Raw genomic sequence first — 14,398 nt, 5'->3', positions numbered from 1 at the left:
CCACTGCGCAAGGGGCATGGTGAGCCGCTTTGCTGCAGAGGGAACGCTGCTTGCTGCCTCGCACCCTTGTTTACTGCTAACAGTCAGTCCCTTAAGTGCACGGGCCCACTGAGAAGTGGGAAAATGGTTAAATCAAGTGTTGGGTGTGCGGCTGAGGTTTCAGAGATTTGGGTCCTTTCAGGTGGACAGCCTCATAACACAGCCAGACTTGTACCCTAGAATCATGGGACCACCAGGAGAAGACTTGGGTCACAGGGCCGTATAAAACAGCAGTGTCTTTTGTGAGGAAATTCCTGTTTGGAGTAGTCCGTTGAGTCCCTTTGTGCCTCCGGCCTGGGATGGGAAGGGGAAGACAGGGCCTGTTGCACTTGGTGGGCCACAGTGTTGGGAAGACTGACCAGCCCCCTCTGCACAGAGAGCTGAGGGTAGGTGACTTGTCTTTATTCATTTGTTCTAGAGGAGAAATGGGTCAAATCATGGGGACTCCACCACATCTAGATTTCATTTTATTTAAATATTGAATTTGGTAGGCAGGGAGCAACCATCCCTTCTCTTGCCATGGCTAAATCATAGCTGGGGGCGCTGTGTCACCCAGCATCATTGCTGGCCAGGCTTTGCTTTTGGGAAATGCCCCTCTACGCTGATGTGCAAGGTAAAGCCCAGACCAGTATGAGGCCCAGCTCACCTGTGAGTGTGAGGGCCAGCTGAGGGCAAGGCTGTGAAGTGGGGCTCGGCCAGAGTTGGGGCAAATGCAGAGTTAAGGGATGAGATCTCTGCCTTTAGAATTTGCTCTCTGGTAAGCCAGCTGGTAAAAAGTGGTCTTGAAAGGACTCATTGTTACCTTGTCATTTGAATCTGTTTAAAATTCCCTGTAGGTTGTATTAGGATAATAGGGGAGGGGGAAAGTTTTTACGAAACTCAGTTTACATGACAAATATAACATTTAACTTGTTCTTTGTTTACCTTTCAAAGAAACAAGTTTTAAAATTACATATATGCCTGGGATGCCAGGTGGAAAATAGCTAGAACATTTGCACCTAGTTTTAGGCGGTTGGTTTACTTAGTCAATCATTGAGAACCAGCGATGGTACCAATGACTGTGAGCAGTGGTTTTATCTCCACTGAATCCACCTGAGGAAATTTCTTTGCCCAGATTCTTCATGTTGAAGTTTTCCATGTAAAGAATATACTGCTGAAGAAAATAGGGCAGTTTAATACTAAACTGGATTAGAGGAGAACTCTGAAATCCATATTTCTGTAAGTTCTTGACATAGAGAACTTCCATTTGGACTAGTGTAGGCCTTTCTGGAAACTAAAGGATAAGTGAGGTGAACCTTCAACACAGCCATGCAGTTTCTTGTTGACACCTAACTTGCTTAAATATAACTTAAACCTCATTCTTAGAATGAGAAGGGGCCGTTCCTGGGTCATTGCCTGGGTGTCAAATTTTGCTTTCTCTTTATCGTCATTTGGAGTGAAGAGTGAAATGACCTCCTGCCATCACTGATGGACTCTCAAAAGTTCATTGTGTTACCGTCTCTCCAGAAAGAGCTGTGAAACATGTCTTTCTATGGAAACTGAGTTTATAAACTGACAAGATGCATGCTTACTGGGTACTCTTAACGTTTTCCTTCCATTCAGTGAACATACATGTATCCAGATTTTGGCAATATTCTGAAGAAACCATTAACTGTGGATCAGTCTCTTGTTCCGAGAGCTACATCATTAACTTATAAGTGTTGCTCTTCAAAAGGGAAATAACTAATGAAACTGATGTGATGATTGCATGGAAGAATAAATTTATTGGGCCAGTCTTTGTTTCATCCTTTCCTATTTGAGAAAAGAAGAAAAGCTATCTGTAGGAGACCTAATGATGAAGTGTAGTTTTAGTGGTCATAATATTAAACCTGTAGTGAGCAAATAATTTAACATATTAAACCCTGTATGTTGTTACCATGAGTATTTCACCCCTTTAAGCCACGAATGGAATAATTGATGGTAAGGGATTTTAGATTCAAAGGCACCAAATTACCCATTTTATGTATAATTCCCAGGGAAGTTACCTGACAGTTTGCCCCTAAGTGGCTGAAAAATGGCTCAGGCAAAAAGGAAGGACGTCAACTCCTCTCAGAACTTGAGGTGGGTGAGGGCTTCGGAGGCATGAGGGAGCCTCTTTCTCCTGGTGCTTGGCCTGCAGCCACCAAGGCTTGTTCTCTGTGGAACGTCCTCCAAGAGACTCACCCTCAGTCACATTCCTTATCCCTTCCTAGCTCCAGTTTCTAAATTTAGGTAGTAACCATTAAAGTTGCGATGAGCATCGGTCCTGGGGAATTTCAAAGGAGTTTGGTCCTTGTAAATGCTGTGGCACATACAATTTTTTAAGATAATCGTTAATTGGGTATTATCAGAAACGTGTGGAACCTGACATGAATTTGGGATCTGAGTTGAAAAGGGTTAAAAGGTGTGATGTATGGCAGCAGAGGAAGCAGTGTCATTCCTCATCCGTCTTTGCGTCAGCATCACAGTGCTGTTGGGTGCCTGCCTTTACCCTCAGGGTGAGGCCTGATGAAGAAAAATCACTTCTGCCTCCTCTCCTCACATCCCCAAGACAGAAAGTGCTGCTGCCCCTCACCTCAGTGAATTGGAAGTGTGTCCCATGGTGGGTGAACTTAATCTGACCTCCGTGGCCTCCCCAGTAGACTTGTGGAAGGAGTGGCTGGAAGGATGTGGAAATTCTCTTGGGGACAGTGAGGGCCAGATGGGCAGTAGCACAAGCCAGAAGTGCCAGGTGCCCCTGAAAGGTGTCAGCCACCCTGCTTAACAGGAAAGTCTAGGCGGAGACCCTCACAGCGGTGCTTCCAGGTATCGGTGGGCCCCACCTGACCTTGAGGGTATCTGAATTGGGGTGTGGGGTTATCTTGTCTGCTCTCTTTGTTGAAAAGCCTCTGATCTGAATGTGCTGTTGTGTTTTTTGTCTCTGGTTTGCCAGGGCCTGGGAGGAGTTTCATGGCCTGGTGAACAGCAGCGGCCGCTGATCGGACGCTCCCCCTCTGTCTCTCACACTCAGGGTAGGGCCTCGTCTATCTTACTCCGTAACCCTGTGATGTCCCTCCCAGCTGTAGGACCCTCCTCCAAAGGGCTTGCCCCTCCCCATCTGCCCCCAGGCTTATCTCTGCCAACACTGAGCCTGTGCCAGGCACCCACCGTCTTGGAGGGAAACACTGAGTCCAGAGCTGCTGGCTTATCCTCCCTGGGTCATGTGTCTCCCAGTGAACCCCTGGGCAGGTTGATGAGCCTCACTGCACCTCTGCTTTCTGATCTGGAAAGTGAGGTTCCATAGACTTACGTCTCTGGTCTCTTTGGATGCTGACATTTCATGACTATAAATGGACCAGAGGTCTTTTTTTATTTAATTCCCAGACATAGCCATGTTTAAGCTATCTGGCAGTGTCCTGTGACTAATAGGGCAGTTCCTCTGGCCCCTGTATGACTTAGGCGAGAGGTGTGTCTCCTTTGCTGGTGGTATTTGTCAGTTGTGAGGAAACAGTGGTGGAACCTCCAAGTTTCAAAGGCTAAAGTGAATGGTGGGGGATAGGGGAGACTTCAGGGCTGTGTAGGAAGCATGGTTCCAGGTTGTATCATGGCGAGACCAACACGTGTTTGCTGGCAGAGAGGGGCCCTGGGATAGCAAAGGCTGGGTCAGCAAAGCATTCATTTTAAGAATATTTATATTTCAGTTAAGGGAGTTCCAAGTCCATGTCTGTCTCTTTAGCAGAAGGGATTGGATGAATTTATTCTGGATGAGAGGAATGGCTACAGGGACAATGTCTGCATGTGCCTGGCCCAAAAGCACATCCCTGGACATTAACTATCCCTGCCCCCAACCACCGGACCCCATCCCTAAGAAATGGAGAATTTCTAAAATTGGAGAAGAACATGCCAGCTGCAGTAGTTGTTTCAGAACTCCACTTCAGAACAGGAAGCAAGGGAGACTTTTTCCAGGAAAGGAGACCTGCCCTGTTCCCTAGATGAGCCAAAAAGAGTATGACCCTGTGAGGGACAGAGCAAGTGGCTGGGGTCTGAGTAACAGACAGTCCCAGAATTCCTGTACCCTCACGCCACTCATATCTCTTTTTCAAATAATTTAATTCCTTCATCACGAATTCAGTTTTTAGATGATAATGCTAAGTTTTCAGAATTGAAATTGAAAGGGATTCCCTGTAAAGTATATTCAATATAGAATTCTGAGATGGTGGCTAGTATATCAAAGAGGGATGAAAACATGTATTAGTTCTAATACCAACACGTTGACTTGTAGGCTGGAAAATAGCAGACATTCAAAATACATCCATAGTTTAAATTTCCAGAGTCCTGGTGCGATATGGGACTTGCTTTAACAGCATTACCACATATAAAATTCCTTTTTTTTTTTTTCTGCTTTGAAGATCCCTAAAATTGGGCTTCTTACACTGAATGTGATAAGAAAGATTTTTGTCATAGTTTAATGGCAGTGTTTACCTCTCAAAATACATAGAATGATGGTACCTTTAAAATTCAGCAGCATCTTAGGTTCCATGGGGTCGTGGGAGGGGGCTTTAAAATGAAGTTGGAAAAGACAGAATAGAAGAAAACTTAAAATTATTCCCTCTCCCTTCAGCTGGCACTAGATTCCCCAGGAAAAATACCTTTGAATTTTTTTGAACAGTCATATTTGCATAATTGCCATATTGTAGGCTCTTTGTTCTTTTTGTTGTCTCACCCCACCCCCATATCATTTTCATGGGGCAGGTTGAAGGGTACATTTTTTCAATGGGTTAAGTATTCTCTTTGAAGCACAGACTTGGGAGAATGAGAGGAATATTTGAATCTAAACAAAAAACCCAGCTCACTTCCCTGTTATGACAGACTTGAGAAGGATTTTTTTATTTCATATGTTTTGATTTTACCTTGAAAGTGTTTAACTGGGTGTTCCAAGAAGATGCTCATACCAGCTGCCGTTTCAGAGGCCCCCTAGGACTTTAGCCTTCTCGTCCTCCCTGCCTTTTCTCCCGCCAAGTAGATTATGATCTATGAAGGGATAAACTGCTAGTTAAATAATTCTTGAACCACAAATAATTCTCCTCAATCTATCTGCTGTTTTGTGCCATTCCATGTGGCTGCTGATATTTTAGGACTGTGTCATGTGACCTCTATTACCCTTACAAATAAGCATGGCACTGTTGACCATAGCTTCAGCAGAAGTCCCAGTTAGCTGCTGGGGGATGGGGCGGAGATTCTGGGTCCCTGCCTGTCTAGACTGGCATGCGCAGAGCAGTGGTCTCTACTGATGGGGAATAAAGTTAATGTGGTCACTTCGCAGAGATGAGAGATTGAAGTTTACCCGAGTGAACCTAGGTGGTTTGCCGTTTTATTTACTATGCAGGGAGGGCATGAGGAGAAAGCCAGAGCTGGCCTGGGCTGGGCAGCTGAATAGCCAGAGAATGTTTCCCTGAAGACCATGATGTAAAACATGTTATCATTTCCTTCTGAATGATCTCTTATATTATTGAGAACCATTGAAAAAACAAAACCAGTAAACCTTGCCAATAGTCTGCCCACTGCAAGATGCCTGTAGGGTCTAACTTTTCAGTGCTCAGTCTTAATTGTCTAAATTTTAATTTGCTTTTAAAAGAACAGAAACCCATCTTTAGGGGGAGAAAAAACTTGCTTGTGATCTCTGCCACTTCCTGTCTACCTTTTCCCATCTTCTCGTCTCTCTATACACTGCAGCCTGGGGTGAGGGACAGCTGAGGGTTAGTTCTCAGCTGCTTTGATGTAAACACATTCCTCAGACTAAATTTGGCACCAGGCTGTTCTCAACCCACTTTTTTTTTTTTTTTAAACAAAGGCTGGACCTGAGGGGCCCACTGCTATCAGCCTGCTTCAGCTTGTCGTCATCAGAAACCTGTTGCCCACCCTCATTCCTCTCTGTTTTTCTTTTATATCAGATTCTGGAGGAAAAACAGCTGGATTCTAGCTCCGTTACTCTGTTCCTCCCCATTTCTGTTTTGCAAATAAACTTTAGAATGCTTCTGACTTCTTAGGATTTCTATGAAGAGATCTATGACAGTAGAATTAAATATTACCTCTTTCTGAATGGGAACGTGTTGTAGAGCTCTTCAGTTCACCTGCCACCTGAGAGAATTTGTTTCTGGCCCAGCTCCAGCACAGCACAGGAGTTCTCCCAGAAGATAAGATGTCCTGCTCACCGGGACGATTAATCCTGAGAACGTTCTTCTTTACATCACTAAACAGCTGTGAAAGGACTGAGTCCAGATATTTGCCTGCCATCTCTCCCACTTCAAGATAGATCCTTTTCCCATAGTCAGAAGATTCGCTCATTCTGCCTTCCCGAAGCCCTGCCTTTCTGGTCTGCCTGCTGATTGACTTTTGTGATCCAGTTGATCTGTGGATCAGCTCTTCCCCACCCAGGGATCAAACCTGTGTCTTCTGCATTGCAGGAGGATTCTTTACCATCTGAGCCACCAGATGGCCCATGGGGATCGAGATGGCATCAAAGGGGAAGAAGGAAGCCAAACAAATCCTTCCTTCCCAACCACTTCTTTGTTTTTAAAGGCATTCTCCATCATACAGCCCTCAGTATTGCAGCACGGTGTTCCTGGGGGCACTCAACTAGCACACCTCAGTGACTCCTGCTTTTCTGTCTTACTATCAGATGCCTCCTCCTTTGCTAGCTACTTGTTGCACCTCAGGGGAGTCTGTCCTTTTGGACATTCCTTTAAAAAGTTGATTACTCCACTAAGTTCTCTTTGTGTTCAGTCAACTCCTTAGATGGAAATCATTCAAATTCTAGTAGCATTGATCATGGAGCTACATGGTTATGCGTGTCAGTTACAAAATTGCCAGTGGGCTTTTGAGATAATATCAGTTTCTTCCCAGCCAGAGTTCACCCATGCCAGCTCCGGTTTCCCTCTCAGCATTCTTATCTGCAGTTACTTGTCTGTGTAGTGAGGGCTGTAAGTTACTGTCAGCCTGCCACCATCATGGGGGAGACTTGGTTAGCCATCGGCAGGAAGACACGGCTCTTTGGCTGGACTGAGCATACGTATTCATCAGTATTAACTCTCTCCAGTCCAGTTGCCAGATACCCAGTCAATTGTAGCAATTCTCCGACAAGTCAATGAAAACCAAAGCTTCTAGACATAAATGAGAATTTATGTCTCAAAAGTTCACACAAACTTAAATCCAAAGCCTGGGACCAGAGTAGTAGGTGCAGTGACTTTTAAAACCCCTTCCACCCCTGAGATTTTGGGAGTAAAATGGCTAAGGTGTTGGATTTCTAGGCTGAAACAGGAGAGGTTACTAGTGGGCAGCCAAACCTGTCTGCATCCCCTAGAAGGCAACTAAGAAGATACCTTGTGATCTGTTACACGCACACATGCATACACGTGCACACATAGATGTACGTACCAGGTTTTTAAAGGGAAGGGTGTCCAGATTTCACCTGGAATATCCTTTTGTAAGCAGCTGTAAGTTTTGAACCAAGGGGTTTTTGGTTGGTTGTGTTTTTTTTTGTTTTTCTTTTTTGAGTATGTAATACAAATTGATGATTCAGTTTTTTAAAACATTTTCTGTGTGCATATGTGTGTGTAAGAAAACAGAAAAAGAGGTTTCCCTTCTACTCTTTCTCCATCAGCCCAGTTTCCAGAGTCCGCTTCCTCTGCCAGCACACGCCCCAGGTAGCCACTGTTACTGGTTCCCATGGAGCCTTACAGCGTTTTAGTATGTATGGCTTAACTTGAGGCAAATAAAAACCTTATTTCCTCCACCCCTGCTTACACAGACAGTAGCGCGTCACATGCACATGCTGTTCTGCACCTTAACCTATTGGACTCTCTGGGAAAAAGACTTCTTTTCAGAAGTCTCAGTAGAGAACTTCTTTCCCCCTTTTTAAAAGCTGTACAGTATCCCAGTAATATTTAGTCCCCTGGTCACATGCATTTGGGTTGTTTCTGACCTCTTACTATTACAGCCAGTTGAGCCCAAGCGTTTGAAGGGACTTGTGGGGGCAGATGGCCATGCTGGCATTAGATGAGCAAGGAAGGAAGGTCCCAGGGTGTCAGGTGAGCCCCAGAGCTGCCGAGCTCAGGTTTCCCCCTGTGTGTGTGTGTGTGTGTTGCCTGGAGATGACACTGTGTATTGAATGCCCTCTTTTCTCCCATTTTTTCTTTCAGGGACAATTCAAGCTTTCGAAATACAAAAATCACCTTGTGAGAGTACACAAGCTGGCAATAATCCTTTTCTGTATGTGTGTGTGTGTCCGAAGCAGATGGGAGGTCTCCGGCTGGCCCCTCTATCTGCTCACTGAAGCGACGTCCCCGAGCCGCGTGCTCCCCTTTTGCACTCATTCCTGGAGGACGGATTCCGCTAGACACCCTCCAGCGTCGCTGACTTTATAAAGCGGAAAAAATGGAACACGTGACTTTGTAACAGACAGACTTTTTTTTTAAACGGGGTTCTGTGGGGGGGAGTTCAGCCTTTCGTCTTGCTGTGTGCTGTCCAGGTGCCTCCCGGGCACTCTGCCGTGCTCGCCTCTGCTGTACGAAGGGCATCGTGACCACGTGTACAGGCCAGAGCTGTCGACTGAGAGTGAGCAGTATTATGAATGTCTGTGCATCCAGGAAAAGCGTTTTGTTGGAGAGTCCCAGAATAGCTATAAACGCTCTCTTCTAGATCTGCCATTTAATTATTGGGACATTTTGTTTATTTCACACCCCTTGTCCCCCAAGGCCACCCTTTTGGAATGTGTGTTACTAATTCTGTAGCTTCCTGCCTTACGCCCTCCAGTCTTCCCTCCTGTGGGACTCTTTCCTTTTAGGCACTGCTGCACTTAGAATTGTAACCAGTGGGCCACACAGGTCTCACTGAGGCAGCTTAGAAGGTATGATTGTAATTAAACTGCACCAAACTGCAGTTTGATGAGGAGCGAGGTTGTACTAGAGGTTCCAAGGGCAGGATTTGGAGCTGAGGGTGTTTTCTGACCCAGGTTCCCAGATGGGCAGGACCTGTTGTGTCCAGCCTGTTGCTGTGGGTTCTTGCCTTCCCCTCGTGGAGGAAGGGAAGCAGAAGTTGGCTGCTGCCAGGTGTTAACATGGTCAGTTCTGTGATCTCAAAACTGGGACATCTGGAGAAAAGGTGACCGTGATAGATGGCTTTCTTTGCATGGCTCTGCCTGTCTGCAGTGGTGGAGAATGCTGCTGTCAGTCCTCATCACCCGGTAAATGTGTTAGCTGGTGTGTGCTGATCCAGGAAGCCCAACACAAACCTTGTGGGCTGTTGCAGGCAGGCTCTAAAAATGACCAGGCACACGCCAGAGAAGCTGGGTGATCTGACTCCAGAAGGACTGAAGTCAGAGAGGTCAGAGAGCACCTAGGGTTGGAATAAGTACCGAGGACCAGTCCTCAGCAACCTGCGAGGAGCACCATCTTACTTGGCTCTTGTGAGCACAGATTGCAGTACCTTAAATTAAGGCCTCCCCTAAAACCTATCCTTGCAGGCCGGGATCCTTGGCCTCCTGGTCTCAGAGAAATCATAGGAGAGTAACAGGCATTTCCTTCTGGTATTTATATTACTCTTCCTACTTTCCAACTCCTGAACACTCTCTCATTACCACTGTCTTGGGGTGCTTATTCCTAAAAGAACAGAGGCATATAAAAGAACAGGGGCCAAAAGGGAGGTGCTTCCATTGCAGGTGAAGTTAGATCAGAGAAGGTCTAGCAGCGATTTAAACTCCAGGAGTATGAAGAATAAACTCTAGTGCCCAGACAGTTGTGAAGGGCTCAGACAAATACAGGAGCAATGTTGGCCCAAGAAGGGGACAAATGCTGCCTCCTGAGTTTAGACCCCAGGGAGGTCTTCACTTTTGCCTAAACTCAGATTTGCCATGAAAATCCCAAAGAGAGCGGACGTTTGGATTTGCCCTCTGGGCATCTACCTGACTGACTGTTAGTATGTGTGTGTGGGTGCATATGTTTGTTACATGTTCCCGAGTGAAGGTTTTGTCAGACCGAGTGCTTAGTTGTCCGTATTTGTGGGGTTTTTTTTGGGGGGGTCTCGTTTTAATTTCTTAGCCTCGTGTTTTCTAGAGCTGCTGATGTCACTCCCTGCCCCCCGCCTTCATCTGTGTCTTTGTAGTATTTGAAAGTTATTTTTTTCCCCATCAAAAATATGCTGGCTAGAACAAGAGTTGTTTCTGCTAGACAGTGTCTCACCCTAGAACTTTCCAGATCTTCTGCCTAACAGTTTTAAACCAGAGATCGAAGAGTCAGTTCTCCAAACCACCCATTTTCCACACTAGTTTGCGAGGTCTTTTCAATTCCTAATGACTCCATGGACCTCCGTGACACAGACAGGACGCAGTTGCGGTTATGGTGTCACCATTTCCAGAGAAACAGGAAGCAAGGTACACCAGGCATCTGCCAACCTAGCAGATGTGTGGGGTGGCTGCTGGAGGTGGGGCGCCCCCTGTGCCCAGGCAGGCTGTTCCCAGGACCCCCAGAAACTGGCCCCACACCTCGCCAGTGCTCTTCTCCTCTTACCCTCCTGTTCATGTGTGTGTGTGTTTGCCCTGTGACATTGGCAGTCACAGTTTTCCACCCAGAGAGACGCTTGTGGTCCACGATGCTCCAAGAATGAATTTCCAAGTATTTGCCAGTGGAGGAGCAGAGGCTGTGACAAGAGTGATTTAGTGTTGCACTTTCAGAGCAATTGTCTACTGCAGTAATAAATGGAAAATATCAGCAAGAACCTGGTTGTGGACTCTTTAATACAGTGGAAAATGGGGAGACTAGTAGTGTTTTGCTTCCTGCTTCTGCCCTTCAGCACATGAGTCTTTGTTTTAAGTGCATTCCAGAACTAAATATGTGGAAGAGTCCAGACACTGCCAGTATCATTTACATGAATGTAATATCAGAATACTGTTCTCTAATTGATATTAATCATTGCCAAAACTTAATTTACATTTTTATACCAAAATATAGTTGTTAATTCTTAATTTGGAATGAGGAATGTTGGAATTCAAAGATTTAAATTTGGAAATAAGAAACCACCCCGGGTCTTAGCCTGGAATGTTTTATTTAGCCCAAAGGTGGGCATGTAATGCTTTCCAGTGACCATTGCCCATGTGAAATACCAGGGGAGAATGAAACTTAATGCAAAGCCTTACAAAAGATGTAAAGCAGTGTAGTTTTGAGACTGCATTTCAATAGAAATTTCCTTTCTGTCTATCAGCCATGGTCCAAGTGGAAGCACAAACCAGGCAAGTTATTTTAACAAGATGATGAAATTGTTGACTCAGCCACTAAAAAGGCCTAAAGGAGACAAAACCAAGGAGGCAGTGACTCCAGGGGGAGGCACCTCGGGGTGGATGCCGCTCACCTGGTGCTGGTGTCTGAGGGTGGAACGAAACTGACCTGAGCTTGTTCAGCTTCAGGAGCACACTACTACCGCTGAGATGAGGCCAGAGCTCATCCCTTCTCCAGCACTCAAGTGCACCCTGCTGGAGAAATCCAGTGGTCCACCAACTGCCAAAGTAGAAGTCTCTACTCTCCTCTGCTCTAGGGAACTAAGACCCTACAAGCTGCAAGGTGGTGCCAAAAGAATAAGGAGAAGAAGAAAAGACTCCCTTCTAATGAGGGCATGTGTGGAAAATAAAAAACAGTAACTGCTAGTGGAGAAGCCTGACAGAGACCCTCTTCGCCAAGTAATCTGGGTTCATGGCACCACTGGGTCGTGCTGACGCCATGTGTGCTGATATGTGCCGAGGACACTTGATGTCTTTCCCCCCAAATTCATAACCTGTCTGCTCATGAGAAAACACCAGACAAATCCACACTGAGAGACAGTCTACAGAATACCAAAACACTTGACCAGTACTATTCCCAACAGTCAGCATCATGAAAGAAAAGGAAAGATCCAGAAACTGTCAGATTGAGAGAAGGGAAGGAGACATGACTGATTAATGTGGAATCTTGGGCAAGAAAAAAAGAGGACACGAATGGGAAACGGGAAATCTGAAAAAAGCCTGAAGTTTTGTAAAGAGTAATGTTTCAGGGAGGGCTTCGCAGGTGGCACCAGTGGTAAAGAACCCACCTGCCAATGCAGGCAATGTACGAGAGATGCAGGAGATGTTCGATCCCTGGGTCAGGAAGGTCCCCTGGAAGAGGGCATGGCAATGCACTCCAGTATTCTTGCCTGGAGAATCCCATGGACAGAGGAGCCTGGCAGGCTACAGTCCACAGGGTTGCAAAGAATTAGACATGACTGAAGCGACTTAGCACACTCACAATGTATCAGGGAATTCCCTTTGGATCCAGTGGTTAGAACTCTGTGCTTCCACTGCAGGAGGCATGGGTTCGATCCCTGGTAGGGGAACTAAAATACCTCATACATGGCCCCCCCAGCCAAAAAAAAAAAGCAGTATACTAAAGCTCACTTCTTAGTTCTGATCAGTGTACCATGTTCATGTAAGATGCTAATACTAGGAGAAGCCAGGTGAAGGGTATATGGGAACTTTCAGTACTATTTCTGCAACTCTTGGATAAATCTAAAATTATTTTATTATAAGAAGCCCAAGAAGTTTCTCGAGGGGCGATGCTTGATTTGAATGTCCAGATCTTGCTCTATGGTGGCGCCCGGGTTCCTGCTTCCTAGAGCAGGTTCCAGCAGCTCCATCAGTGCCAGCACCAGGGGGAACACCTGCAAGCCTGTTACTCAGGGAAACTGCCTGTTTTCCACCCACCAGCCTCACCTTCCCCAATGCCTGTCCTAAGTCAGCACCCAGCCCACAATTGCTGTAGGTTTCCAACCTGACAGTAAATCAACATGAGCCCCACTTGACATGAGGGAAACATATCCATGAGCTCAGATTTTTAAAAAATGCTTATAAAACTAAACGGGCTCCAGTTTCATCCATCTCATTAGAACTGATTCAAATGAATTCTTTTTAACGGCTGAGTAATATTCCATGGTGTATATGTACCACAGCTTCCTTATCCATTCATCTGCTGATGGGCATCTAGGTTGCTTCCATGTCCTGGCTATTATAAACAGTGCTGCAGAAAGATAAAGAACATTACAGTATACTAACACATATATACGGAATTTAGATAGATGGTGGCGACAACCCTATATGCAAAACAGAAAAAGAGACACAGAAATACAGAACAGACTTTTGAACTCTGGGGGAGAACGTGAGGGTGGGATGTTTTGAAAGAACAGCATGTATATTATCTATGGTGAAACGGACCACCAGCCCAGGTGGGATACATGAGTCAGGTGCTCGGGCCTGGTGCACTGGGAGGACCCTGAGGAGTCGGGTGGGGAGGGAGGTGGGAGGGGGGATCGGGATGGGGAATACATGTAACTGTATGGCTGATTCATGTCAATGTATGACAAAACCCACTGAAATGTTGTGAAGTGATTGGCCTCCAACTAATAAAATAATATTAAAAAAAAAAAAAAAAAAAAAAAAAAAAACTAAACGGGACCACCCCCCACCCTAACCACAGTGGGAGGGGAGGAACAGTAAGACCCAAAGGAGCAGAGGGTAAAGAAAGGGGCCCCAGAGAGCAGGTGTGGCTCATGAAGGACCAGCAGAAAGAGGACAAGGTGGAGCCCCAGGAGTGGAAGGCAAAGCCCTTCCCATCAAGGAGCTTCACAGGTTCCCCCCCACCAGCCCTGCATGGGCTCTGGGTCGGCCACACAGGCAGGGGGCTGGAGGCCAAAGGAAGGGGGCACCCCACCAGCTGATGGGCCAATGGTAAGACTGTCTTCTCCCAAGTTAAGGCTTGGTAAGGTGGTCACAGGTAAACCATACCAGGGGGAAAGGCAGGAAAAGGGCACCATACCAAAACTGGACCTCTAGAAACAACCACCGGTAAGCTGTAAGTCCCAAATGAGTGCAGGCCCACCAAATGACCATGGGCACCAGAAAGGATCATTTAATTGATGATCAGAGCATAAAAGGAATAAGGGCCAATTGGTGCGAGATCGTATTGTCAGAGGAAAATCGAACTGTCTCCCCAACTTAGAAAGGGTGGGCCCAACAGCCTGGGAGCAGACAAGAGCCCAGAAATATGCATGCTCAGCGCTAAGCCAGGCAGGAGATAGGAGGTGTGCTGACAACTGGAGAAAGAGAAACCCTATTCATTTCTCTGGAAGAAGTGAGACTCTAGCTAACTACACACAGGGTTAATGCAGATGGTGGATCTGATGGGGGAAGGCGGGTGGCCACAGAAGTCCTCTAGTCTGGAGAAAGGAACAGCGACAGGTGAAGGGCTTCAAATGGCTCATTGACTATGGAAAAATGGCCTTGTGCCATGGAACCAGGACCTCTGGG

At 46.1% G+C, this 14,398-nt stretch overlaps 1 protein-coding gene across 2 annotated transcripts in view; it reads left to right on the top strand.

The window, feature by feature from the left end:
• EIF4E2 (eukaryotic translation initiation factor 4E family member 2) overlaps nt 1-10,806 on the top strand; it is a 29,728-nt gene extending 18,922 nt beyond the window's left edge. Inside the window, exons 7-8 of one of the 2 annotated variants that reach the window (XM_065930347.1) lie at nt 2,990-3,068; nt 8,235-10,806. In XM_065930347.1, the coding sequence (XP_065786419.1) occupies nt 2,990-3,035 (46 nt within the window). In that variant the 3' untranslated portion in view covers nt 3,036-3,068; nt 8,235-10,806. The remainder of the gene's footprint in view (nt 1-2,989; nt 3,069-8,234) is intronic. The other variant, XM_065930348.1, reaches the window with a different exon arrangement.
• Nucleotides 10,807-14,398: the final 3,592 nt, after the last annotated feature.

Source organism: Muntiacus reevesi, chromosome 3 (assembly GCF_963930625.1).
Source record: "Muntiacus reevesi chromosome 3, mMunRee1.1, whole genome shotgun sequence".
In the NCBI taxonomy this organism is placed as follows: Eukaryota; Metazoa; Chordata; class Mammalia; order Artiodactyla; family Cervidae; genus Muntiacus; species Muntiacus reevesi.
The sequence above is the reverse complement of the archived record's forward strand: the minus strand, read 5'-3'. Positions and strand labels throughout refer to the sequence as shown.